Source organism: Panthera pardus, unplaced genomic scaffold (genome assembly GCF_024362965.1).
Source record: "Panthera pardus isolate Hobbes unplaced genomic scaffold, ASM2436296v1 HiC_scaffold_13, whole genome shotgun sequence".
NCBI classification, from domain to species: domain Eukaryota; kingdom Metazoa; phylum Chordata; class Mammalia; order Carnivora; family Felidae; genus Panthera; species Panthera pardus.
In genome coordinates, this window is record NW_026526688.1 from 35,618,282 (window position 1) to 35,645,939 (window position 27,658).

The following is a 27,658-nucleotide window of genomic DNA, read 5'->3' on the forward strand; positions in this document are numbered from 1 at the left end:
GCGGGGGCGGGGCTGGGCCGGCTGGGTCTGTCTGCGGTCCGTCTGGCATCGCCGCCCACTCCGGGCTCTGACACAGGCGCGGGTGCAGCCCCGACACCCACAGATCCCCAGCCGCGGCCGCCCCTCCGACCTCTTCAACTCCGTTCCCCAACGGCCGGCGCCCCGGCTAGTCGGTGGCGCAGACTGCTGGGGTTTTCGGGCTGCTCGGAGCTTCCCTGTATGAGATGCTTCTCAAGCCTGCTCCGCTCAGGGAGACCTTCCAGGCCCAAGAGATGGAGAGACTGCTGGCTGGAGGGCGCTGGGCACTCTCCCGGGCTGATGCTCTTTCCGTTCCTAGCTGCCCTCCCCTCACGCTCTCTGCTGCCCCGCCTGGGGTGGGCCAGCCCCAACAGTCACCACTGGCCCTCGCTGCCCATGTGGCCAGCCCTCTGCCAACCACCTGGAACCCAGGCTCTAGGGCTCTGGAGAGGACAGCCGAAGAAAGGCCCCAGGCACCAGCTCAGTACCATCTGGCAAATGGTTCCCCAGAGCCATACCTGGCAACCCTCACCCTGGAGACCTCGGGGCCCACCAGAGCTGGCTCTGGCATCTCCCACCGGCCTCCGGTCTGCACTGTTTCTGCCAGGCTGGTTTGTTTTCAGGGAAGCACACCTGTGGGCACAGCTGTAACTTGCCTGCTTCAGGTATGAGTCATTCCCTCCAGGTTCCCTCTGCAAGGAGTGCCCTCACCATCCTTCTCGCCAACCTATGCCCTGTGTCTCGTCCTCCTTGCACTCACAAACCCGGAGACTCTGGGTCTCCCTCCCACAGCCTCTGTCCTCTGTGTGCTTAAGCCACTCTCCCACCAACCAGTCCTGGGCCTCCTGGAATGGCCACTTTGCCTGGTACATCCGCTCTACCTCCCCGACTAGGCTGGAAGCCCTTGAGGGAGCAGGAAACTGCAGGACAGGCAAGCATAGCCTTGGGGTCACACAGACCTAGCCTCAAATGCATGATCTGCTTCTTATTGTGGGACTTTGGGTAATTTCCTCAGTTTCCCCACAGGTAAAGTGAGCATAATGCATACTTTAGCCTCCTGTTGCGTAGACTGTCCTCTCATATAAAGCTGCTGGCGTGCAGATTCCTCTTAGGGCAGGGTGGGGGGATTGGTTCACTGCTCCATTCCCAGAGCCTAGTACAGTGCCTGGCACACAGTAGGCACTCAATAAATGTTGAATGAATATTGTTTGAAATGATTGAATGGATTAATTTCCCTTCCTTCACCCCCAATTTGTGGCAGGGCCTCTGTTTTACACTTCTTTGTGCTCCTGACTTTGTACTGGTCTCTAGAAACATCTACAGGTTAATCTACAGGATTTCTGCTCTGTGGGCCATGCAGTCACAAAACTCATGACAAAGACAAAGTCGTCCGACCCAGGGACAAGATCCTGTGGAACAGAAGGGAGTACTGTCCTGCTCTAAGCAACTCTGTGGCCCTGGGCAAATCTATCAGCTCACCTCTCTAATGGCATGAGCATCCCCAGTGGCCTACAGCCCTTTCTGACTCTGACCCCACAGGTCCCCCTCACCCCTCAGGCCTGTGATCCTCCGGTGACCTCCTGCCTCACACCAGGTCAAGGCACAGAAGTAGTCATTGTACAGGCAGGTCTGTCGTGGCAGGCAGCCCAGGGGCGTAGGGTTGGCTTGCTGGGGAGGTTTCAGGGATCTATCAAAGAGGGTGTGGATTTGGTTTCTGCCCCAGGGAAAGGAAGTCACAACCCTGCTATCTTTGATGAGTGCATCAGGGAATGTGGAGAAGCTGGGACAGGGGATGAGGAACAGGCCAGTGGGTTCCTGGAGAATAATCATTTGCACAAGATGGGCTGGACCTACCAACTTAGAAGCAGATCACGGTGAGGACCAGGGTGGACAGAACAGATGGTGTGCACGTAGGTCTTGTTCTTCCAGCTGCTGTTTAACCAGTATTGGGGCCCAGGCCACACCCAGGCTATGGCCCTGTCATTCACAGGTCTCCCCCACCCCCATCCCGGCAGAGCAAGGCACCAGCACCTCTTCCCACCCACAGGCCTGGAAGACAGGATTGCCAGGAAGTATATAAAGGAGGCCCAACCTGGGGCGGCCCCAGGGAAGTCCTTGGCCTCCTGCATGACCTTTCTTCTCTGGGACAAGGACTGCCTGGGCATTTGATACACTTTGTGCAGACAGGTGGCAAGAGTCATTGGACCTGACTTCACATTCATGTGGCCCAGACAACTTAACTTCTCAGCCTCGCTCTCTTGTCCTATAAAACAGAATCATATACCTATCATTGAGACGCTTACGTCAGAGAACACACGTGTAGCACCTCATGCCCTGCTCAACTCCCAGCAGCTGCCAAGGACTGGAGTTTTCTTTCTTGGCAGAGCACCCGGCCCAGACGGTGCCACTGCTGTCGCCTAGCAGGATCCACCAGGCCCCAGGACTCTGAAACCTTGGGCGAGAAGAGTTGCTTCGGGTAAGCTGTGCCCCACCACTCCCAGCTTCCCGCAATTGATTGCTCAAAAACCCGAGCTCAAAGAAGAAAGTAAACAAACACACGAGAGCTTTGGTGTGGAACTGGAGCACACAGAAGGAAAACATTAGGAGCAGAAGAGCTAGAAATGTCATCTAGTCCAGCAACCCCATGGCCACTCCGGAATCAAAACAGCCTGCACACAAGGCCACATTCAGCTCCCATCTCTGGTTTCTCCCCACAATCAGGCCTTGCCCTGGGCCCTGTGACGTGAGTTCTCTCTCAGCATTGCTTGTCAGACTGCTGTCTGGTCCTGGGGGCTGCCCCATTCTGCCTGAGACCCCGGGGGCTGAGATCTTTAGAGACAATGATGGTGCTTTTCCAGCCTCCCCTTTCACACACACACTCAACATCCCACCTGGTTCCCAGCACAGCTGACAGCAGAGAGAATTCCCACAACACTAAGCGGGAGGAGCCCTCTCCTGCCCAGAAGGAAAAGGACTGGCAAGGTCCCTGGTATCCAGATTTATTTGACATTCTCTTTCAGAGGGGACTTGGGGGTTGGAGGAGCTGGGGAGGCTGGAGGGCAGCACACATCAGTCTTCTGGGAAAACACCTGGAATAGGCCAGTCCTCTGAGGCCCACCCCTTCCTGGGCACTACAGCAGCAGGATGGCCCACACAGCCCAAGCCCAGGGCTGGCAGCCTTTGGGAAGAGGGTGCCTTCAGGCAAGACCTCTTACCAGGCCTTGGGCACTAAGGAGGTGCTGTGTCCCTCTCCCACCTCACTCCCAATCCCAGCTGGAGGCAGGAAGGCAAAGGGGCCAGCAGGTAAGCTGGACTGAAAGAGGAGGAATCTCCTCCAGGCAGAGGTGGCCTTTGGTCTCTGTTAGGTTAGGAAGCTGGTCCTTGTTAGAAGAACCCCATGGGGGTGAAGCTGGGAGCTGGTCCCTGTTAGAGGAAATGCCATAGCAGGGCGGGGTGGGGGGCTCCAGGGTCTGGTCTCAATAAGGCCTGGAAACAGTCTCCACTTCAAAGCAGACCTCTATATTTGGGGAGTGTGGTAGGGGAGGAAATAAAAAGGCTGTTGGAGGAATGTTTGTGAGTTGTGGGTGGGAAGCAGTCCAGGGGGCTTCGAGGGGGCTCCAAAGAATGGCTGCTGGAGTTGTCTGCAGATGCCAGCAGCTCAGGTCTTGGGGAAGGGAGGGAGGGGGGATCTTCTCTCCCTCCTGTAAGTGCTACCGCTCCCCACCCCATCCTGGCTTGGCTCTGAGTTGCCACGGAGACCACCACTCAAACCGGAGCTACATAATTTCCAGGGAATGTCCCAAATTTCTGGGTCCTCCGGGAGACACCTGAAAGAGAAAAAGAGAAAAGGCATTCCCTAAACTTCTTTATTTAGTAGGAATGTGGGGGTGTGGGACCTTCTCCCTACTGGCAGCCCGCGGAACTGCATGTGGAGTCCCTGTCCCAGGGACGAAGGATTTGCTTTCCTCATTTCTGCCCCCTAGCAGGCAGCTGGGCAAAGCTACACTTCCTAAATTCAATGACTCGGAGTTTGAGTACTCTACAGTGTATAACTTTGCACACAGCACTGAATTACCCAGCCTTCCTCAGGAAAGTAAGCAGGCGGATGAATTCAGACCTTAAATCTGAGATTTAGCAGACCTTAAATATGGAGGAAACTCACTGTTCTCACCTTTATTTTTAAAAACAATTTTAAAAAATTTTTTAATGTTTATTTTTTGAGAGAGAGAGAGAGAGAGAGAGAGTGCAAGCGGGGTAAGGACAGTGAGAGAGCGAGACACAGAATCGAAACCAGGCTCCAGGCTCTGAGCTGTCAACACAGAGCCTGATGCGGGGCTCGAACTCAAAGACCACGAGATCATGACCTGAGCCGAAGTCAGACGCTTAACCGATTGAGCCACCCAGGTGCCCCTAAAAACAAACTTTTTAATGTTTATTTATTTTTGAGAGAGAGAGAGAGAGAGAGTGACAGAGAGACAGAGTGTGAGTGGGGAGGGGCAGAGAAAGAGGGAGACACAGAATCAGAGGCAGGCTCCAGGCTCCGAGCTGTCAGCACAGAGCCCGATGTGGGGCTGGAACCCACAAACCGCGAGATCATGACCTGAGCCTAAGCTGGATGCTTAACCAACCAAGCCATTCAGATGCCCCACCTTCAATTTATTTTTTTAAATGTTTATTTATTTATTTTGGGAGAGACAGAACCCCAAGCAGCCTCCACACCCAGTGCAGAGCTGGACGCGGGCCTCCATGTCACCACCATCAATGACCTGAGCCAGAATTGAGTCAGACACTTAACCCATTGAGCCACCTAGGCGTCCTTCACCTTCACCTTACAGATGGGACAGACAGGCAAGGCCTAAAGAGAAGGCCGAGTGAATTCCCCAAAAGCACTTAGGGGTAGAGGTGGGAGTAAAATCCAGGCCTTGGGTCTGCTACAACCCCAAAGAAACCCATGTTCTGGGGGTGGAGAAGGGGGAATGCTAGAAGACACAGGAATATAAAATGAAAATAAAGTCCTGAACCTTCCCCTGCTAGCAGGCTGGCATCCTGACTTCCTTATGAGCAGCCTATGCTCACCCTGTCCCCAGGCCTTGCCGATACTGTTCCCCTACCTGGGATGTCTCCCCTAATCCTTCCCCTGCCCTTCAAGGCCTAGCTCCCCAACTTCCTCCAGGAAGCCTTCCCTGTCCAAAATGATAACCACTAGCCACATGTAGCTACCGAGCTCTTGGACTGTACTAGCGTGACTAAGATACTGAACTTTCCAAGTCTTTCCTCTAAAAGCACTGTGGCTTATACCACAAAAGTGGTGCTTTTTCTTCTTGTCTACATTTGCAAAGCTTTATTAGTAGTAAAGAAAAAAAATTCAAAAGCAGGGGCGCCTAGGGGGCTCAGTCGGTTAAGCATCCAACTCTTGATTTCAGCTCAGGTCATGATCTCACAGTTCGTGAGTTCAAGCCCCGCATCGGGCTCTGTGCTGTCAGTGTGGAGCCTGCTTGGGATTCTCTCTCTCCCACTCTCTCTGCCCCTCCCCTGCGCTCTCTGACTGTCTCAAAATAAATAAATAAACTAAGTTAGTAAATCCAGCAAAAGCAGAAGTGTACAGAGGAAAATGAGGATGTGCCCCCCAAGCCCACCCCTCTGAGGCAAGCACTGTTAACACGTTAGTGCTCCGTGATCGCTGGTGTGTCAGAAACTTGGTCAGCAATGAGGTGCTAGGATTCAGATGAGAAACGGTGGGTTGCCAGGTCAAGAGACTGCCCCTGGGGCCACCAAGCAGTCTTGCCACCCTTTAGGCTCGGCAGCCTGCTGTGGGAGGGGGCTCTGGCTGCTCGCTACTCTCTGAAAACGGCCCCTTCCTCTGAAGCTGAGGCCTGTATGGCCCTGCCCACTTGGAGGAAACAGGCTGTGTGAAGCCTGCTGGGTTGGTCACCTTGAACCAGGCCAAGGCCCACTTGAGGCTTCCTGCTTTAGTCCTTTGCCTGAGCTGCCCTAGGACCAGCCCTAAGGGCCGGGATCTTTCTCTACTCCCTCTTGTGGGCAGGGGAGCCAGCTGCTAACTGGGTGTGGGGGTGGGTATATTTGGATGTGAGACTTGGTCCTTTCCATCAGAGACAGGTGTGTGGTGGGAAGGACCAGGGCTGTGAGGGTCAGGAACGCTGCTGTCTTGAGTCCATGCTGACTTCATCAGTGACCCTAGGCTTGTCGGTCAGACTGCAAATCTTTGCTGAATCGACACTGGCAGGCCAACAGCCCACTAAATCTTCCCAGGGACCCCAAGATACCCACTCTGACCTGTCCCTTGGGTCATCCCCCAGGACCCTGAGATATTCCCCAGCTATCCTGCCCAGAACTCACAGATATCCCCTTCTGGTCTGGCCCTTAGCCCATCTCCCTGGGACCTTGAAATACCCCTTCCAACCTGCCACCCCCCAGCCCACCTGCCAGGCCCACATACCCACAAACCAGCCATCATCACACTGCTGCATGACGTCCACCCGATCCCCCTCCCGCAGCTCCAGCTCATCCTCATTCTGGGGCCGGTACTGGTACATCGCCCGATACCTGTGGGAGACAGCATCATGGCAACAACTAGAGTCTGGCCCCTGCCTCAGATCAGGCCCAGAGAGTCTAACTCAAGTGTTGCCATGTCCTCTGAGTTTTCCAGATAATCCCATTGGCCTCTGGCCCAGCTTCTAGAATGGCAACTCTGTCTGGCTTCAGTGCATCCTTTCCCAGGCCTGCACCCTGTGCTCCAAGCCCTAACTACCCCAACCCCTCCTCCTCCGAGCTCCCAGTGCCTTCAGGTCTGTTCTACCAGTTCCCACACTTCACACATACACGCACTGACCTCAGGGCTGGAAACACAGTGAGGAGACTGAGGCCAAGGGGCAGAGTGTGGGAAACTTGCTTTAAGGACAAAGGGCTAGCAGAGACAGGTCAGGACCACCACAGACAAGTGGCCCCCCAGCAAATCATCCATCGGTGCCGAAGGCAGGAGTTTACAAAATCTATCTTAGTGGGAAAAGGGCAAGCTATGGGGGGGGGGGGGGGCGTCACTGTGCTCAGCACTGCCTGCAAGCAACACTCCACCCCTGACCAAGCACCCCCAGATGGTACTCACGGGGTCCAGTGTATTTGAGTGGTGTTGGGGGAGGTCCCCAGGTCCACGGGACGGCTGGAGCCTCCAGGATGGGACAGAGCTGACCCAGGGGTGCCTAAACCCTGGGGATCCACAGGAGGAAAGGCAGGCACATGCAGGCATGAGGGAGGGGAAGTGCAGCGGGCCCTCCCACTTTACCTCCTGCCCCCATCTCATCCTCTGAACCCCCACAGCAGAGAGGTCTGTCTGAGCATTGCACTTCACAGGGGCTGGGAAGCTGAGGTCCAGCTAGGGTAGGTGGCCGATTCTAAACACCAGCACAAAGCCAGGCATGGGACGTGCCTCATGCTCACATAGGTTTCCTGAGTGAATGGATGAGCACAGGAGTGAGCGTACCTGTTTGTGGACTATGTCAGCGTAAGAACCAATGATAACTTTTCCCCATCAGCTACTATAAGCTTTTAGTTCAAACCGACCCGAGTACCCTCTCCAGTGGGAATTATTATCCCCATTCCACAGCGGAGAAAACCTAAATCCAGAGACTGTATGTCATCTGCCTAAGGTCAGACGCAAGGGAATGGCAGACCTCTGACTCCCACATGACCCTGTCCTAGAAACTGATACAGGCCAATCACAAGAGTGGAGTCTATATGGTCAGGAGGTCGGGGCTGGCTTTGGGGTCACACCTAAAACTAGCTGGCTGCCCCATGCCTTCCTGGGCTGCAGCCCAAGAGCCAGAACCAACTTGAGAGGTCTGTGGTCCACAAGGCCAGGGTGGCTCTGCCGTGCAAGGTTCTGCCCAGCTATTCCACTGATCTGTCCTGGGGCAGACTAGGAAGGAATCCAAAGGATTCTGTCAAAGGAATGGAGGAAATAGTGTGGGAAGCAGGGATCAGCTCTCTAAGCTGAGGCAGGTCACCTTACCTGGCCCTGGACTCTGGGCTCCTGGGTGGGGAAGGAGAAGCCAGTACGGCGGGGGGAGGTCTGGCTCCCCCAGTCAGGATCGACTGGGCTGTGTGGTGCTAATGGGGAGCTGGAGTGCCGGGCCAGACGGGCGGTGGTCAGACGGGGAGATGCAGGGAGCTGGGGGCCATCGTCACAGATCCGGACCCGGGGATCACGGCACACCTGCACGTAGCTGGCAGGGAAGATGCCCTGGCGCGCTGTGCCGGAGATGCGCCCCTCGTACCAGTTCTCATTCACCTTGCGGATCAGGCAGATGCGCTCCCCCTGGGGGTGCAGAAAAGCATCAGCATCTGCAAGGCCCTCCTGGGCACCATGCCCCTGCGGGTGCCCACGGGGGCTGTCTCATTTAAACCTAATGCCTTGCACAGAGCAAGTTCAGAGCAGGTCAGCAGGTTGTGCAGTCACGTCACTAGAAGGTGGTGGAATCAGGAGCCAAGCCCCGGCTGCCTGGGCTCTTCCCACAACATGCCGCACTGGGCACGGATCAAGTCCTGCCTCTTTGGGAAGCCTATGTGACATGTACCCCTGTGACTCCAAAGCACCCTCTCCCCGGAATTCCAGTCACAGGGGAACCTGGTGGCTCTGCCAATTTCAAGTTGTGTGGCCTCGGACAAGTTACTGTGCCTCTCTGAGCCTAGTTTCCTCACATGTTAAGTGGGGATAGCAATCGTGTTGCTGTGAGGAGCAAGAGAGATCAGTGGCCGACTGGTAAGAAGCACTGGACAGCCATTAGTCGCCACTGCCGTGACACGGTCCTGTCCCTGCCTCTTCACTGGGTGATCTATCACCAGTGCATCAAAAAACAAACTCCCAGGGACAGCCAGTGTGTCCTCAAGCCCACATGCTGACTAACATTAGGCAGGGCTGCCCTGGGGAGGATGGTCTCCAGCCCTCTCCCGCCCCCCACCTCTCATTACCCAGCCAGCTCCTTCCCTCTCTCTCCCTGGGGCTAGCTCTTCTGGAGGACCTTCACTAGGGGCATTCACGGTCTCTGCCCCCAAAATCAACCAAAACGAGACCAGCTCCCCGCTTTCTAGGACTTTTTCAAACTTCCTTATGATCTATAGTAAAAATTAACATTTTAATAACAACCCAGTACACACACACCCACATAAGTACATATGTAAGTGCCTAAAACTTTGATAAAATACCCTTTCTACATGCAAGGCATTATAAGATTTCCATTCTGTTCTTATAAAAATGCTGATTATGATCCTCACAGCCTACCAACCTGCAACTGAAAAAAGCACAACTACTCTAGAAGTTTCAAACTTTTAAAAAATGGGCTAAATTAGGGGGAAAATATGCAAAGAGATTAGGAAAATTTTTAAATACTGGGAGAAGATGGGTACATTTGACTCCTTAAAAAAATGTTTTAACTACACATATTTACCCATGTCCTCACCGGCCCCTGACCGCCGCCCCCCCCCCCCCCACTTCCTGCCTGGCCGCACCTTGCGGAAGGACAGCTCCACCTCCAGATCCCCCTTGAAAGTGTACTGGGCCACTGCTTCTCCATACTCCAGCACCTGGTAGGTTGGAGGCTTGATGGGCTTAGGGATCTCATCTGCAGGCAGCACCTAGAGGAAGAAAGGTTAAGCCTGGGCATCAACTGGGCAGATCTGAGGCTCCCGGGAGGGTGAGGTAACAAAGAGAAGATGGTATCGGTGAGATGTGCCCCAGAAGCCAGCAAGGATACAGACAGCAGACACAAGCTTTGGGGTGGCCAGGGTGAGCACAGCCAAGGGGTGGTTAGTCCCAGAAGGCTACTGGAGGAAGAATTTCCCCTGTGGTATGTGGAGTAGGCAGTGGAAGAACAAAGATGGAAGTAGGTCCTAAGAGACAGTTTAAATTAGAGTACAGAAGTAAATGAAGAGTTCTAAAAAGCCGGGAACATCTTGCGACCTGATCTAAAAGTGAGGATCTAACACAACTGCCGATACCAAGTATCCTTCTTCCCTGTCCCTTCTACCCCACCAGGTGCCTAGAATCCCCACATTCCCTTTGCTTCACCCTATTCATAAAAAAAATCAAGAAGCTAGTAAACTATTTCATACTAATATGTAAATGACTAATAACACGGGATACTGCGTATATTTGGTGGAGTTTCAGAATCACAGAGACTGTTCTGAAAGTAAGGGAGGCCTACTGATTCTTATCAAATCAAGAGCCCAAATTAAACAATAACCCAATCCATGGGTCAAAGAGGAAGTCACAAAGGAAATGAGAAAATACTTTGAGTTGAATTAAAAAAAAGCAAAACATCAAAACCTGTGGAGCATAGTTAAATCAGTGCTTACAGAGAAATTTATATCATTAAATACTCAAGGAAAATAAAGTTTTATTTATTCAAGTAAATTCTACTCCCAATGTGAAGCTCAAACTCACAACCCCAAGATCAAGAGTCGCATGCTCTACCCACTGAGCCAGTCAGGCACCTCTGGATCTTGTACTTAACCACTTGTCTCTGAACCTGACAAGCGCATCTGTAAAGTGGGGATGACTGATCTCTTCTCAGGTTAATGAGAGAACAAGGAAGGTACTACAGATGAAGAAAGTGATGCAGGTATATGTGATGTGATTAGAAAGCTGTCACACACTACATGCCCTTGCCAGTTGCCCTCGGGATCCTTCCCAAAGACAGCTTGAGAGAGCTGCTGAATGGTGAAAGTCTGGGCACAAGAATGGGGTCACTTGGTTCTCCTCCATGGGCTGCGCTCTACCTTTAGTCCTCATTTAAGAAACATGTCCTGAGTACAGGCAAAGTACTGGGTGCAGCCCGGGGGGGGGGCCAAGGGCATGAATGAGGCTGACCAGGCCCCTGCCCCTGGAGTTCACAGTTTTACCTATCAGGAAGCCTGTGAGATGTGTGGGAAGCAGTCAGCTCCAGAGAAGGGCTGTGGAGGGGTCAGTGCGTCTGCACTCTAAGTCTCTGCAACCCATCCGCCCTCCAGGCCGCACTCCTGCTTGCTCTCCTGCTTACGTCCACATAATTGGCAGGGAAGATGCCCAGTCTACCATGGTGCTCCCCTTCCAGCCAGTTCTTGTCCACCTCCTTGTGGATGTAGACAATGTCACCCTTCTTCAGAGTCAGCTCCCTGCAGGCCAGAGTAAGGACATCCAGCAAAGTGAGGCCCTCCCAATCCTCCTTCCCTTCAGACCCTGTCTAATGCACCCAGAGTCTCACCCACCTCTGGGGAGGCCCCGGCAGCCCTGTCCTCCCCTCCTCCCATAGGGTGCAGAGACAGTCCTGGGGGTGGGGAGGAGAGAGAAGGGCACTTACTTGGGGGACTGTGCCTGGAAGTCAAACTTGAGTCTGGCGGCCTTCCTCTGGGCAGGAGGAGAGGACAGAGGGAGTCACCTCAGTCAAGCAGGCGGCGGGTCTGAAACAGCCATCACCGGGACCCACCCCAGACCCCCTCGCACCCTGACCCTAGTGCTTTCACCCCTCCTTACCTTCTTCTCTTCCTTCCTGGCTGGGCTGGCCCCTCGTTCAGAGGCACTAGGGTCTGTGGAGAAGCGCTACCTCAGCTTGGGAACGCCACGTCTGGGGGGGCGGAGTTGGGATGGTGTTCCGCTCCCCCACCCCATGACAGGGACCAGTGGAAGCAGGGGGCTCTATGAACGTCCTGCCTCCCCACCCAACCCCCCCACCCCCCCCCCCCCGCCCCTCACCCCCAGCCCAGGCACCAGCATAACTGGTGCGTGGTGGTGGGCGTCTGGGTGAGAAAAAGAGCTGGTCCTTACCCCGGGCCGAGGTAGGGTAGACAAAGTCCCTGCGACCTAGGAAGGGGCTTGTTCCATCCGCCATTCTGTGGGGGCTCAGGGGCCGGGAGGAACCCTGGTAAAGTGCATTCGGGTAACTGGAGCTCCAGGCGGAAGCCGGGCTGCGCGGGACACAGCGAGTGAGCCACCTGTCCGGGGCCTCACACCCTACGCCGCTCACCCCTGCCCGCCCAAATGTCTCCCCGCATCTCCCGCCGCCTCCTCCCAAGGCGTCTCCCACGTCCCGGGCTCTGAACAGGATGTCCTACTTCCCCAGCGGTCGCGGCCGGGAAAGGGTGCGGCCTGGGGCCGCAGGAGGGCGCGTGGGAAGCGCGAGGCTCCCTCGGCCTCGCTCCGCCGCTGGCCGCGGCCACCCAGTCCTCGGACGGGGACAGGTTTCCCTCCGCGGCCACTGGCCAACCTCCCAGGCCCCTCCTCCCGCGCCCTCCGCGGGGCTCGCCCCCCTTCCCAGCGCGGCCGCCCCCTCCCCGCGCCACGTCCCCGGCGCCCCGCCGGGCCACTCACCGCGCTAGAGGCCGCGGCTCCCGGCACCGTCGGGGCACTTGGGAACTCTGTGCGGGGAGACCGGGTGCGGTCAGGGCCCGGGACGCCGGGGCCCCGCGGCAGCGGAGGCCGCCGCCTCCGGAAAAGTTTGCGGCTCGGAAGGGCGGGAGGGGTGGGAAGGGGCAGGAGGGACGCGGGGTCCTAGAGTCGCCCGCGCAGGCGGGAGGGCCGGGAACCCGGGAGGAGCCGACGAGCCGGGGGAGGAACCGTGGGGTGGCGGAAGAGGGGAGGCCGGCCCAGGAAACTGGGGCCGGGTAAGGGTTGGGGTCCCTGCGGGCCGAGGTCCGGGGGGGGGTGGGGTGCGGGGCGGGGCGAGGCCGGGGCGGGGAGCCCCCGGCACTAGGACGTCAGGCTGACGTGGAGTCGGCCTGGAAGGGTTCTTAGGGGTCATTTGGAAAAGTCAACGCCCTGCATTTTATAAAGGAGAGAGCAGACAGGGATGAAGTCCGTCCAAGGTCGCGCTGGAGGCAACACCTCTGGTCTGCCTGCCCCTCCCACCCACGCTCAGCTGCTGCGGGCTCAGGGTCCCAGGAGGGGACTGGGAGGCCGGTACCTTGGGGGATGGCTGCCGGGTCTCAATTGACCGAAGGTCCTTGTCCAGCTCCGCGCTCAGCTTGGCCAGCTCTCTCTCCAGCAGGACCTGGGGGCGGGTTATGGGGAGAGACTTGGGCAGTAACGGGGGTGGGGAGAGGGAGGAAGGGGCGGGAGCGCGGGGTGGTGGAGGACACAGTGCGGGAGCGCTGATCGAAGGTCAGATGTGAGAAACCCAATGGGCAGCTGGACAAAGCACGCAGTGCTTGGGTAAAGGGCAGGCTCCCTGCCTGTGGGCCTGCCCAGAGCTGTCTCAGGGTATCAGGATGGCCTTTCCACAGCTTCTCACTGGCCCCTCCCATCTGACCGGGCTCGCCCATCCCTACTCCCATGATAGTACCTTAGTACTTCCTGATAGTGTCTGTTGTCTTGTTACTTCCCTGCTCCAGAGCCTATAAGGCTCCCTGTTTCCTCTCTGATCAAGTCTTCTGTGCTTTCCACAGCCTATACTCCACCTGCTCTCCCTCCTGCTGCCCCTCCAGCCTTTGCCTCTGTGTCTCCCCACACTGAGTGCTCTCTCTCTGGCTCAACAAGCTCTCCCAAATCTTGAGAGCCCAGCTCCACCTCCAAGAACACTTCCTGACAAGTCCACACTGACCACTCCCTTCTCTGGTCCTGCTTTGGTCAATAGACATTTATTCAACACATATTTGAGTGTATACTGTATGCCAGGTACTGTCCCAGGTGCTGGGCGTACAGAGGTCAACTCTATGGGACTGGAGAGGGTCAGAGCTTTGGGTCTCTGGCCTTTGCCCACGGTCACTGGGGTCAATACCACCCAGGAGTCTCCCTCATTTGTCCCCCAACATAGCTGTCTCTCTCCTTCACCAACCTATCCTGCAGCACTCACCTCAATGGGCTGGGAGGGCTTCTCAACAGGGTCATCCACTAGCGGTTTCTTGGGCTAAGGGTGGGAAAGGTAAGTCAGAGGGGGTGAATCCCCTTTCCAAAATGCACTAGCTAAGGAGTATGACCACTCTCAGAGGGCCAGGAGGACACTCACCTTCTGCCCACTCTCTAGTTCTTGCAGAAATTGGTTCCAAGAATCTTCCGTCCAGACATTTTCCACTTTCTCTTGGCGTCTGAGCACCTGCATGGAAGTTGGTGGGCATCAGCTTGAGTAGAGGGGTGCCAGGAGACTGTCCAGGCTCAAAAAGTAGGCTTGTAGGCCACTGCCTCACCCCTGTGCCTGCCAGTGCCCTCCTAAGGATTCTGGGCTTTCATGGCTGCACAGGACAGGCCCCAAACTGAAAGGGCATTATCTATACTCTTTCGGCAGAGGGGACTGGCCAAAGGGCACAGCATTGGGGGTAGTGTGGGGAGGATGCTGGGAAGGCTACCTGATGTGGGGTCTGGTGTAGGGAGGATGCTCCAGGATTACAGTTGAAGGTGCTTCTAGAAGACTCTTCAGAGGGGTCCCAACTTCTTCTAAAGACAGGGGAGGACATCTCTTCAGTCTCCTTTTAGGGAGACTGAGGCATACGTGAAAACACAGCCCTGCACATACACACATCACCCCTCACTACTGGCTCCAGCCTGCGAAAGCAGTGTTACATAGTGGAAAGTTACGAGCTCTGAGTTCAAATGCCAGCTCTACCACTTAGCTGTGACCTTTTGGCGAGTTACAGGGCTCTCAGAGCCTCAGATGCGATACCTATGAGTAGGATTCCCACCTTCATGAGGGTGTGGTGAAGCTATGGCTAGACCTTTCCTACTGGCCTTGGTGAAATACTCTACATTCGTGTTCAGTCTGGCCCCATGGCTGTGGCTATGTATGTCTGTGCAGCTTTGATGAAGCTGGTCTTTCTGGCTGTCACAGCTGAGCGGTCTTACACACATGCCTGAGTGTGGGACCACATCCTAGTCCAAGAAGAACCCAGGGCAGGGGAAAGAGCCTGTGGCCCTGACTCAGGAGCCTGGGTAAGCTATTTCTGTTCCCTCAGCCTCAGTCCCTTAAGGGTTCTGGATTCAGTGATGTCATCTGTGAAAACACTCCAGCCACCAAAGCTCCACACGGTCACATTTGCCCTAGTTCCCCTCCAGGGCTCCTTTCTTGGCTGGTTTAAATGTTCCAGCCTCTGTTGAGTTTGAATGTTTCCACCAAGTGGATTCACTGTACCAAGCTTATCAAATGATGGAATGTCTGACCGGAAGGTGAGGATTTATTGGCTGTATGACTCTATTCTCTATTTTAGAAATAATGATATTAGTAATAACAGTGGTAATGAGAATAGAACACACCATTCCTAATTTAAGGGAGCTCTAGTCATATTTAATCCTGTATATTAGTGATATTTGTGGAGACTTGCTATGTGCCTTTATACTCACAACCACCTTGTGGTCCCCACTCAACAGATGGCTGAGATTGGTTAAGGTGCCCAAGGTCACATGGCTAGTGGCAGCACAGCAGCTTGAATCCAAACTCTGGGTTCAAATCTTGAGCTCTTAGCCTCTATCTTACTGATGACACCAAGAGCCACAGGCCAGTTATGGCCACGCTAATGAGGGTAATCCCTTCCTATAAAGGAATAAGAAACCCATTGATTTCACTGTGAGCAGAGCTCCTGATTCTCAAGGTCTGGCTGAGCCCCTCCAGGACCCTGGCAGCCTGGGCTGGGCTTGTGTGGTTTGTGCAGAACAAAGGAACTACATCCTTCACTTATGTGGAAGGGTACCTCTCTCATCCTCATCTCCCCCGACTTGGGAGGAAACTTGGGATCCTCTGCACCCCTTGTTTTCTCTAAGGCTGTGGAGTGAATGGCCACAGGTCCACGCCCAGCCTGTGGGCCACTCCACTCTCCACCCCATATGACCTGTGGATCTTTGGTGTGATGAGTTCCTGCTACCAACCACAAAAGAATCACAGGCATTCCTGACCAGGAATGGGTGCGGAGTCCACCCCTGCCCGCCATTCCCCTTTGGCCCTGGCTGCGAGGAGGGTATCTGGAGTGGTAGGGACCCTAAGGAAGAGCAGAGCTGTGGGGTAGGGCGGAGGGAGGGGGGCACAGAGAGGCTGCACTGGCTATGGCCACCAGGGGGTGCCAGTCCCCACAAGGAAGCTAGCACCCCTCTGAAGCACTTGGGCCCCTCTCCTAGGATGGCTCACCCACTCAGAGAAGAGGCCTGGCCTGGCCTGGCAGCCGGTCTTTGCTGGGGCGCTGGATGCCTTGAGTCTGCAGAGGCCGCACAGGAGGAAGCCACTGAGGGTGGGAGAAGACAGGCCAGGGGAAGTGAGAGCTGAGCTTGAGGATACCTGGGTGACCATTGAAGGCTCTGGCACCCACGCTCACACATGCTGGTGGGTGGCTTGTGGGAACAGGGTTGGGGTTTGCACCAAGGGCTTCACACTCTTTACTAAATCTCCACAACTCTGGGGTAGGTAGTGTCCCCATTTTACAGATGATGAGAGAGAAGCCCAGAGAAACCAGAGCCAGGGCTAAGATGTCGACTGGACAGCGAAGCTGAGGTTTTTCATCGCCACCTACCAGGGGATTTGAAGCTCACTGAAAAAGGGCTATAGGAACTTCTCAAGTTGAAAGAAGCCAACGGGGGAGCCTCAAAGCCAGGCACGGCTTACGAGATGGGCAAATGCAGGCACTGAGTTGGGGCGGGCCACCCGCATCCCCTCACCTTTGGGTGATTCCTCAAAGGTCCAGTCCAGCTGCAGGTCTGCAGGAGCAGAAAGGACCAGATCAGGGATGGGGCCGCAAATGAGGACACCGAGCCCTGTGAGGCTCCCTCAGCTGCTCCCAGCCATCCTCCTGCTAGAGCAGGGGACAAGGGGCTGAGTCAGGGCCTGAAGAATGTCCCGAGGGAGGGAAGGAATTAGGAGGGCAGTTCTCTGGAGGGCTTGAAATGCCTCTGGCAGACGTTGGGCCTGAGTGAGCCAACCCAGGCAGCGGACTTGCCCAAACCCTCCTGTTCCTCCCTCCCCACGTTCCCACACACACCCTTTCCCTGACCTTTGTAAACCTGCCCTCACCATGTCAGGTTGGGGAAATTCCACCTCCCCTTCTCCCTCTTTCCCTTTCTGCACCCCCTTTGGATGCCTGTCCTTCCCCCTTTGCCCAGACCCACTCCTCATGGAGCTCATGACTTTCCGGGGCCTCCTAGGAAAAGCTGCTGACCAGCCAACCCACTTGATCCCCTTGGCATGTAGACGTGCCACAACAGCACTTGTCTTAAATGCAAACCAAAGTGCCTCTCCCCAGATCCCATACGTCCTCCAGCTCCTAGACTGTTTGGCTTTCCTTTGCAAGAAACGGCTGTGCCATCACTAACTCACTGCCTCCAATGCCCCTTTTTGGTAAGCAGATTTCAGCTCCAACAGATTGCCCCCAACTGCTCTTATGAAAGACCCCAGTGACCTCCATGTTAACCAAATCAAAATGGTCAGTGTGCCTGGGTGGCTCAGTCAGTTAAGCCTCCAACTCTTGTTTTCTTTCAGCTCAGGTCACGATCTCACAGTTGGTGAGTTCCAGCCCGCATCAGGCTCCACTCTGACAGCGTGGAGCCTGCTTGGGATTCTTTCTCTCCCTCTCTGTCTCTGCCCCTCCCCTGCTCGCTCTCTCTCTCTCAAAAACAAACAAACTTTAAAAATATTTTTTAAAATGGTCAATCTGTCACAGTGGATCATTCCTCCTGGAAAGTTCTTTTTCACTTGGGCTTCCCTGCTGTACCTTCTTTGTCTGCTTGTCTGATTCCCGCTCATCTCTCAAATCTCTGAACATCCAAGTGCCTGGGGACTCAGTCCTTGGGCCTCTGTCTATCTCCCCAGGTGATCCTGTCTAGTCTTCTGGCTTAAAAAAAAAAAAAAAATACTGTCTACTGCAGGAATTCACATTGGAATTAGTTGGGGGGCTTTAAATCAAAATATCTTTGAGTGAATCCCAGGTATTTCCATCTGTAGCTTAGGCCTCACCCCTGAACTGCCGACTTGCATATTAACTGCCTGCTTGACACCCCCAAGCAGATGGACCTCATCTAAAACTGAACACCCCTTATACTGTACCTGTCTCACTTCCCTGTACTTATAAGAGGGGCGCTCTTTGACTTGCTCAGGTTTCAAGTCATCCGTGACGTCTCTCCTTCATGCCACATCCAATCCATCAGCAAATCCCCATGACTCTGTCTCCACAATCCCACAAGTTCCACTGCTACTGCCCTGGTCTGAGACACTGTCCGTCTCTAACCTGGATTAAAGCCAGGCCCCCTAAGTGGTTCACCGCATCCTGCATCCTCGTCTCCTCCCCACCTGGCAGCCGGGCCTCCAGAGTCTCCTCCGCACCCGGCAGCCGGGGCCAGCCTCCAGAGCAGGTCACTCTTCTGCTCAGAACCTCCCAGTGGCTCCTCAGCTCTTACGGAGTAAAAGCCAAAGTCTGATAATGGCCCTAAAGGCCCACTGTGACCAGATCCCATCACTCTGCCTCTGTCTCCCACCAGTGCCCCTCTCACCCCAGCCCAGCCTCTCCTTGCTGCTCCAGAAAGGCCTGCTTCTGCCTCTGGGTCTCTGCCACTCCCCCTGCTGCCAGGCTCCTCTCCTGGATCTGCAGGGCTGACTCCTTCCCTCCCTCAGCTCTGCTCAGATGCCACCACCTATCAGGGCCTTCCCTGACCAGCCCGCACTGGGCACTGACCTCTTTTTTTCTCCCTTGCCCTTACCACAATCTGCCATATTAAATATTTATCTGTTCATTCTGTGTCTCCCTCTGTCTTCAGCTTCACTGCAGCAGCGACATTCTTTTTTATTCCCTGTTTTATCTTCAGCACCCAGAATAGTGCTCAGCACAGAGTAAGTGCTCAATAGGTGACCGGGGGGCTGATGTGACAAATGAGTGACTGCATGGCTTCCTAGAACTCTCAGAGGATACCAGGGACAGTGTCTGGTCATCGTCCCCCCTCCCCGCCCAAGGACAGAGAAGACTTTGGAGGCTCCAAACCCTTTGGCCTGTTTTAGGGACGCTCACCACAGAGCCTGGGGTGGTGGAGACCTCCCTGAGGAGGTACGTTCCCTCTTCTGCCCATCCCTCCCCCTGCCTCAGGGGTGGAGCCCAATCAGGCAGAGAGAGGGCCCTAGAAGCGTGTCTCACCTGGCATTTTCCGGTGAATCTGCTGGAACATTCTTCGGTACCAGTCCCTGGGGCTGTCAACACTCTGGGGTCAGAAAAGACAAAGTCAGACCACCCTCTTGATATGAAGCCACAGGAGTTTTTCCACACTGGTCATTTCTCTGGCCACCCTTGAAGCCCCAGTGGGGGGGCTGTTGTGATATGTCTAATAACAGTAACTTCATGTAGCACATTACATATGAACAAGGTATAGGGAAGGATCTCCCTCAGTGATGGTCCCGAGGCTGTGAGATTTGGGGTGGTTTCTGTTTTCCCTCTTTGCTTTTCTATATTTCTGGTATTTCTACAACAAACATATATTTGCACACAATGAAAAATAAATGCAATAACACAGGGGTGGATTGTCATTTCATGGCCCCTGCCTCACCGGAGGCTGAAAACAGCTGTGGGAGGCCTGTTACCAACTTCAGTTCCGGGTGGAGAACTGAAGGCAGGTGGCCGGCTCAAGACAGGCATGCAGTGGAAGAAAGGCAGGCTCCTCAGAGCCTGGGCCCTGGATCCTTCCATGCCTGCCACCGTGTGAGGCCTTCTCACTCAGAGGACTCTCGCTAGCTCATTCAGCCCAGTCCTTCACTCCTTGGCTGTGCTAGGCCCCGTGGCTATGAACAGAGGGGATCCCTGCCTCGCTCAGCCCTTACAGCAGGAACTCTGCTCCTCTGAGAACCTGGGGGCATTCTAGATCCCATTTCCCCCCACAGACCACTTGTGCAACTCAGACACACAAGAGCACCTGTAATTTTATGTGGCTTATGACCCCCCAAAACCCATCATGGTTGAGCCCTGCTTTAGTCTGAAATGGTTTGGGTGCATTCTTTGTTGCTCCCACTTTAATTCACAGAAGTGGAGATCAGCGCGGGTCCCTAGGCCCCATCTGTCAGTGGCCTCCAGCCCTGGACTCACAGATCGGGGGGCAATAGGCATGCCGCTCTCATCCACAGGCCCGATTCCTTCATACTTGATCCAGCTCTTGTCCCGACGCTTGTTGTCCTTGGTCCATGTGGCTGACCAGTTGTGGGGGTGCAGGGAGGCAGGGGTCTTCTGGCTCCCAGGGGGCTGGCTCCCAGGACCTGGCCAGGTCTGATACCAGGCAGGGTCTGTGGGAGTGTGCAGTAGAGCATTAGCAAAGGGCAGGGGCCCCACCTGGACTTGTTTGTCCCTTTGCTCTTCAGAACACTGATCCTGTGGGTGCAAAAAATTTAAACATCTCCTTGTTTGTTTGGACTGATGGCTTGGACCCTACAAACTTCCCCATCCCCAGCAAGACCACAGGCCTTTGTTTATTTTTTAAGTTCGAGTGAATGAAAGTGGATTTTTCCCGAGAAATCTGTGCCCAAGTCCACCCTATCCTTTCCTCGGGCTGCCCTAAAAGTCTTCAGAATGAGGGCTGCGAACCATTACTGGCAGAGAATGCTGGGGACAGTCCCAGCTGGGAAGGCAGCAGGGTGCGGCAGAAAAGGGGTGGAGGGGACAAAGAATTCAGATGCCAGCTTGCCACCTACTGGCTGTGTGACCTGGGGCACAGCAAGCAACCTCTCAGTGACTCAGTTTCCACTTCTGTAAAACAAGGGTAATCATGGCAAAAATCCAGGGAGATCCAGTGTGTGTGACCGTGCCGAGCACAGTGCCTGACACACACTCACAAGCCTCTTTTTTTCTTTTAATGTTTGTTTTTATTTTCGAGAGAGACACAGAATGCGAGTGGGGCAGGGGCAGAGAGAGAGGGAGACACAGAATCCGAAGCGGGCTCCAGGCTCCAAGCTGTCAGCACAAAGCCCGACGCGGGGCTCGAACTCATGAGCTGCGAGATCATGACCTGAGCCAAAATCGGACGCCTAACCGACTGAGCCATCCAGGCGCCCCTCAAGGCTCTTGATAAGGGACAGAAACTCATTCGCCAGATGTGGCTACGTCTCAACAGTGGCTACCATCCTCAACTTCCCCAGAACCTTCAGCCCCCAAGTCACCAGTGTGGCAGCAGAAGGTCTTCAGGCCTGAAAGGACCAGGGTTTGAATCTCGGTTCAGCCTCTGCAACTGAACATCCCTGAGACTCAGGTTCTTATTAGGAAGATGCCGATAATTGTAGCTTACCTTCCCAGGACTTCAAGGGATTAAATGAAATAAGGCTTGTGAATGTGTCTTTTCAGTGTCCTATAAGCTCTAAGTGTTCAACAATTATTTGTCAAATGAATAAACTACTTAACACAGAGCCTGCCTCAAGAGGATGCTCAATGAAGGAGGTCTCCCTCCTCAGGAGAGGGGCCTTCAGGGTAGACCTGCACCCAGAAGGTCCCAGGATCTTCTGGACCCCATGGCCCAGACTCTGGTGACTGGTAGGAGCCTAGGAGCTGACGGGCTCTCAGAGCTGCCTCTCCAAACTTCTGTTTGGCTGGTGAGTACAGACTGGAGCAGCCCCTAGGCCCTGCTGTGGGGTTTGGCCCCCACACCTTCGGCAGACAACATATGCTCACGTTCCTCCACACTTCCATCCCAAATCCAAGCTATTCCATTGTCTGCTAGAGGTCCCCCAGCCTCCCAAGACTGTGTCCCCTGCATACTTCCTTCCCCTGGCACTGGGGTACAGGATGAGGGGAAGAGATGCGTCGGTCTGCTCTCCCACAGCACATTTTACACTCACAGGACACCAGTGCTCACACAGAGAAGGGCAGCTAGCTGAGCTTGGAGGCCCAGGACCTTGAGAGTCCTGCCATTGCCCTCCTGGCCCTCCTGCCCATCACAGGGTGGTACCGGGTCAAAGGCCCGCGAAGCTCTGATCCCCCCACCCCCAACATGGGGATCTTGGAGCAGACCCACCTGGGTGCCGGGAAGCATCTCTCCTGGAGGGTGAGTACCCATTGCACACGGTCCTGGGCGCAGGGTCATGAAACTGGAAATTAAGGGTGTTGGAGCCACCATTCCGGATCACAGGCACCTGTGGGGAGGGGCCAGGAGCAGCAGCTCAGGCCCGAAGTTTCCGCAGAAGGGCGGGAACCATGGACAAGGTTTACCCCATGGTGAGCGCTGGAGGGTCAGCCTAACCCCTTTGTAGGTAGCCAGCAAAGCTCTCTAGAGCTATCTTCTGCCCCTTCCTTCCCTTTAATCCTCCTGCTCCCCCACCTGTCCTTTGAGGTCCCCATCAACTCTGGGCCCACAGTAACCCTCTCTTCACTGTCACTCACCCGTACCCCCTGAGAGGATGACCCTATGTGAGCCCGGAGATTGCCAGGGATGAAGTCGTCCAGGCTGAGCCCAGCGGGGAGGCTGCAGGGTGGAGCCTGCATGCTTGGATCAAGGTTGGAGGGCTCCTGGTGTGCCAGCTGCTCCTCTGTGTGCCCTCTGTGGGGAAGGAAGGAGGAAGGGAAAGCCCTGCTGGGCTTGGGCTGCCCATGCCCTCTGGGCTCAACCTTGGGGTGGGGGGTTGGAGGGGACAGCTGTGGGAGGGGGTCAGGCCAGCTGGGTGGGAGTTGAGGACCCAGGAAACAGGCCTCTGCGGGCGATCGCCTGCAGGCTGCCCGTGCCTGCTCTCAGAGGCACAATGGGCTGCTTGTTAGGCCCGGGGCAGGAGCTCCGGGTGGGAGTGGGGGAGGGGGAAGTCAGGCAGGGAGGAGGGGAGGTTGGCCAGGAGCAGGCCCACTGGACAAAGCCTTGGGCACACGGGCCTGCTGGCCAGCCCCTCTGGGGCTCTCACTGCACAGTGCAGCCCGCTCCCCCAGAGGGAAGGATGAGGGAACTGGGGCAGCTGGCAGAGGAGGGCCTGGGCACTCAGGACTTTGTTTCAGTTCCCTCTGTCTCCTCCAGTCCCTCTGTGAGCATCGGCTTGCCAGCAGGCACAACAGGTTACTTGGGCTGCGGGAGAGGCCCTGAACAACAGCAAGGCCACCGGCCCACTGCCCAACGGGGCCAAGGTTATGGGAGGGGGAGAGTGTGGGGGCCTTTCCAGGCAGCAGGAAGCACTCCTTCTAGGCTCAAAGGACTATCCGCTCCCTTCTTTGGCCTTCTTCCCTGGAACTGAAGCCTCAGAGGGCTCAGGGTGCTGGTGAGGGGTGGGATGGAAAGCAAAGCTGTGGATAAGAACAAAGTGGGGGGTGCTTATGATGGAGAGGTGGTGTTGAGTTCCCCCCACCCCCATACACCATTTTCTTTTACATCTCCAGGCTGCTTTTTTTTTTTTTTAAGATTTTATTTTATTTTTTTAAAGTAATCTCTACATCCAACATGGGGCTTAAAATCACAGCCCCAAGATCAAGAGTCGCATGCTCTACCGACTAAACCAGCCAGGTGCCCCTATCCTCTAGGCTGTTTTGTTTTAACATTTATTCATTTTGAGAGACAGAGCATGAGCAGGGGAGGGGCAGAGAGAGAGGGAGACACGGGATCTGAAGCAGGCTCCAGCTGTCAGCACAGAGCCCAACGCGGGACACGAACTCACGAACCGCGAGATCATGACCTGAGCTGAAGTTGGAGTCTTAACTGATTGAGCCATCCAGGTGCCCCTATGCTGTTTTTTGAACAAGTCAAGGAACCTTGACTGATTCCTCCTTTTCTGTCCACATTTAGGGACACGAATCCCTCCTAGGAAAAGTGGAAGATTAAGTAAGGGTGGGGGGAAGTAGCAAAGTCCAAAGATTTAGCCAAGAAACAGGTACCTGATTTCTCGACTCTTCCCTCCACCCTCAGTTCTGCTTGCTGCTGGCTCAACCCCACAGACAGCTGGCATGCTTTAGGGAGAGGCTGAGGATACAGAGAGCTGGGCACACCTGACTGGCCAGCCTAGTTCTTCTGCCTCATGCAAAGGCTTGGCCAGGAGAAGGGGACTCCAGGCACCCAGGAGATGAAGGTGGTCAGGCTGCCCAACAGGGCTGTCCCTCCTCACGTGTGCTGTTGGACTGGACCAGAGCTGGGCCAACCTCCACTGCCGGGGCTGGACCCATTCTGGCCTGTGTGTTCGAGTTAGGCCTGTGTGTGCCTGTGGAGCTTGGGAGCTCGTGAGAAGGGCCAGGGGGCCTTGTGAGGTGCTGTGTTTGTGTGTGGTGGAATGTAAGTGCAGAGCTGTGATTGTGAAGTGTGGGAGGTACTGTGGGGGTGGGACACATGTGAGCATGGGGGGGGGGGTGGGTACAGAAGGATGTAAGCTGAAGGGTAGCTGTGGGGGGGGTGTGCAGCGGGGGTTCATAGGGGTAGCACAAGGTCTACAGAGACTAGAGGGGATGAAGATACAATAGGGGGCTGTGATTACATCCTGTGCCCTGTTCCTGCTCGGGCCACAGGGGCTGGAGGGTACCGACAAGGCTGGTGGCAGGTCCCTGTCTCTGTTCTGAGTGGGGATTTCTTCTACCATTTGAAAGACCTACTGGGGACAGTGCTCTTCCTTGCCCATCCCTGGCTGTGGGGGGAGTGAGGGCTGAGGCTGGAGGAGGGGCAGCTCCCCAGCTGGATCCAATTAGGACTCCTACCAAAAGCAAAACATGCAGACACACCCCAGCTCCCGATATTCTCCCTCCCCTTGAGGGGGAAATTGAGGCAGGGGGGAGTAGGAGATCCAGAGGCCTGGGGCAGGCTGGGTCCTAGCAGCAGCCCCTCCCTTCCCAGCTGACTGCTTGAAACCAAGATGTGAGGTCAGCATCTGCAGTCCCAGCCATCAGCTGACCCAGGCCTCCTTCCCCCTCCTGCCGTCCCACCCTGCTGTGCCCAAAGAGAACTGCCCTCTGGTAGGATGGGGAGGACAGGAGGTCGCCCCTTCCCTGCACCCAGTTTTTCAGGGGTTGCTGATCCTTGGTGGTGTAGCAAGCCACTTCCCAACACTGTTGCCTGTGGCAGGTATCCTCTAGAGATAGGCAGCTGTGGGTGGGGAAGAGTGGGCTGAGTTTTTTCTCTCAGTGGCTGTGCCAGCAGAAACTAAGAGCGACCTCTCATATGGAGATGGGGGCACGGAGGCACTGGTCCTGCACCTGGCAGAGGACAGAGAGGGTGCCAGGAAACCTCTGGGGTCCTCCCAGAATTCTGGCAGTCCTTCACCCCAAGGGCTGCAAGAGGTGAAGTAGCTCCCTGTTTGTAGTTGACAGACTCCTTTGCACCTCCAAGTACGGACCTGACCTTGGGGGCTTGGCCCTAGGCGTTTTTCCAGGTATTTCCCAGATACAAGTCCACGTGGACAAGGGCAAGTTTTCTCGAATTTCGCCTTTTCTAGATTGAGGAGGGACTTCTTCACCTCTTTCCACCCCAGAGTTGGGGACGAGACTCTAGGGGGAGGGGCACGCTGCCTTGCCTTCGGGTTGGGCACGGGTCCCTCCCCGCCTGCGGGGCCCCCGCCTCCTCGGCGCCCCCTCCCCTTAGCAGCACCTACCTTTCCCAGCAAGCAGGTGGAGCGGACCGAGGACGCCCGGGAGGGCAGGAGCATCTCTGCCCGGCTCCTGCCTGGTGCGGCCGCGGCGGGCTCTCGAGGAGGGAGGGCAGGGAGAAGTCCGGGCTGTGCCACCCGCCCTCGTGACCGGGTCAGGACCGGCTCCGCGAGGCAGGGCGCGGGAGGAGGAAGAGGGGGATCGACCGGGCCGAGGGCACGCGCAGGGAGGGAGGACCGCGACAAGCGCGCGGGCGGGCGGCGCGGTCTGTCTCCCTCCAATCTGGGCCTCTCCAGCCTGCGGGGCGGGGGCTCCGGCCGGCCGGCCGGGGCGTGCGAGTGCCCTCCGTCGGGGCGCGCCGCGGGGAAGCTGTGGCCCCCTGCCGAGGGGGCCGGGCCGGCCGCGGGCGGCGCCGGGAGGGGCCGCCGAGGGTCCCTGGGGAGCCCGCTCTGGTTTCCCAGCTGCCTTCCTCGGCCCCCACCGCAGGGCTGGCATCGGGCCGGGGGGGCGGGGGTGGGTGGGGGTTGGCGAGCGCCACTCAGAGTTTCCAGCGACATTTCCAGCGTGTGGGAAGGCAGCCCTGCACGGCGGAGCCAGGACAGAGGGCAGGAATGATTAAAGGTCCCGGGTCAAGCCAGCAACTGATACCGAGCCAGCAGCCCCGGAGACAGGACCGAGATGCAGACAGGCTGGGGCCGAGATAAGGGCACCCCAACAAGTGGAGTAGCTCAGCGGACCGAGTTACGGTCCCGCAGCCTCCCTCCCTACTTGGGGAGACAGACTTTGTGATTTCGTAAGCGCGTGTCCGGGCGTGTGCAAACAAACACACGCACACAGGCGCGCGTGCACCAGCAAATGGGCGGATGCTCACACACGTGCAAGCACCGCCGAGGGCGGTGGCGGGAGGAAATCGGCCTTAGGGAGCGGCCCCCTGGGCGCGCCGCGCCCCTGAAGAGGATGAGGGCGGGGTCCCTTTGGCGGGGATGGGGTTACCAGGGTCTTGGTGTTCCCATACACCGTATTTGTTTTGATTTTGCTGCTTTTCCGCTGTTCCCGAGGCTCTGACACCAGTCCCAAGAGCCCGCGCCCATTGGCTCCCAACCCCTCTGGCCATCCCTTCTTTCCCCTCTCCCACAAGCCTCTGTGTTCCCACAGAGGGCGTAGATTTTACTGCTAATGGAAAGACTGGAGTACTTCTTAGCCCTTAGCTTGTCTCTAGGACCCCAAGCCCCAAAACAACCAAACAGCAAGTAGTTATTGGGCAATTTCAGATCCATTTTGGGAGTAATCAGTGATAAATTATAAAAATAAGAAAACATTTATGTGTACCTATGGGTGTAAGATTGGTGCCCTGGGGCCACCATGCACTTTAGAGTGTTTTCCAAGCACATCGTTCCACTCCAATTTGAGAAGGGAGAGAGAATGGAGAAAGATGAAAAAAAAAAAAATTTAATCCCACCATTATTGATGCTATTAGCTTTATCTTTTCTCAATTCAGTTTAAAGCGCTATCCCAGTGTGATGAACCAGCTTGAAACAATATTGCATGTGAAAGAGGAAGGAGGGATGTTTAGGTTGTGGAGAAGCTTGAGAGACAGGCATGCTGCTAGTTTCCAGTGTTTGCCGGACTGCTGGGGGGAAACAGACCGGCTGCACTAGCAGAAGTGAGACCCTTGGGTGCATACCTGGGAGCACGCCCAAGGTTTCCAAAGAACTTTTAGAATGATTACAGGGGTTCCAAGCCTACTGATTATGGGGCATCTTTATAAAAGCAATTGCTGCACCCAGCAGGGAGCTGAACGGGGTCACCTTTAAGGCCCCTTCCAACAATCCATGGTTCTCCAGGAAAGCTGAGGGGAGGGAGGGGATGGATAGCCCCGCCCACAGAAGACAGCTGCAGAAAGGAGCATAGGCCTTCTGGGACTTCTTGAGGACAAGCAGCAGGGCATTTTCCTGCCCCTAAAGCCTGGATACTTGCTTACCCACCCTGGGCAGCATCCTCTTGTCTCCCTCAGGGATAAAATATGTGCCCATTTCCCTTGTCACCAGTCTTTTCCCACCTGTCAGAATCCTTGCGACTAAGAAGGGCCACATCTCGTTCATGTTCTTCCTTGTTCTCCAAAGATGGTGAAGCTGAAGATCTTCCAATTCCAGGAATCCTGGCCATACCCTCTCTCACCAGCAGCGAG

General features: G+C 55.7%; 1 protein-coding gene across 10 annotated transcripts; it reads right to left on the bottom strand.

Moving 5' to 3' along the window:
- Positions 1–3,001: 3,001 nt before the first annotated feature.
- On the bottom strand, positions 3,002–27,658 carry SORBS3 (sorbin and SH3 domain containing 3). Of its 10 annotated transcripts, none has more exons than XM_019466971.2 (21): positions 27,530–27,658; positions 22,312–22,468; positions 21,947–22,019; positions 20,035–20,228; positions 19,096–19,159; positions 16,637–16,675; positions 16,113–16,206; positions 14,347–14,434; positions 14,010–14,096; positions 13,857–13,910; positions 12,969–13,055; positions 12,377–12,423; positions 11,834–11,973; positions 11,543–11,595; positions 11,370–11,416; positions 11,070–11,184; positions 9,541–9,666; positions 8,045–8,350; positions 7,142–7,242; positions 6,476–6,582; positions 3,002–3,845 (listed from the first exon to the last, which is right to left on the bottom strand). In XM_019466971.2, exons 1-21 carry the CDS (start codon positions 27,634–27,636, stop codon positions 3,784–3,786), a joined length of 2,148 nt encoding a protein of 715 aa, XP_019322516.2. In that variant the 5' UTR covers positions 27,637–27,658; the 3' UTR covers positions 3,002–3,783. The 10 variants fall into 10 exon arrangements, with proteins under 10 accessions (XP_019322516.2, XP_053756933.1, XP_019322519.2 ...); XM_053900958.1 differs by having other exon boundaries at positions 21,947–22,064; XM_019466974.2 differs by lacking the exon at positions 27,530–27,658 and adding an exon at positions 25,476–25,581 and having other exon boundaries at positions 21,947–22,064.

Coding starts and splice junctions, on each gene's coding strand:
- SORBS3 (XM_019466970.2), bottom strand. CDS start 25,965: ATGCCAGCCCTGCGGTGGGGGCCGAGGAAGGCAGCTGGGAAACCAGAG. Junction 14,097..14,346: donor TACACCAGACCCCACATCAG/GTAGCCTTCCCA, acceptor ACTTCCATGCAG/GTGCTCAGACGCCAAGAGAA. Junction 11,596..11,833: donor CTACCCTACCTCGGCCCGGG/GTAAGGACCAGC, acceptor GCTTCTCCACAG/ACCCTAGTGCCTCTGAACGA.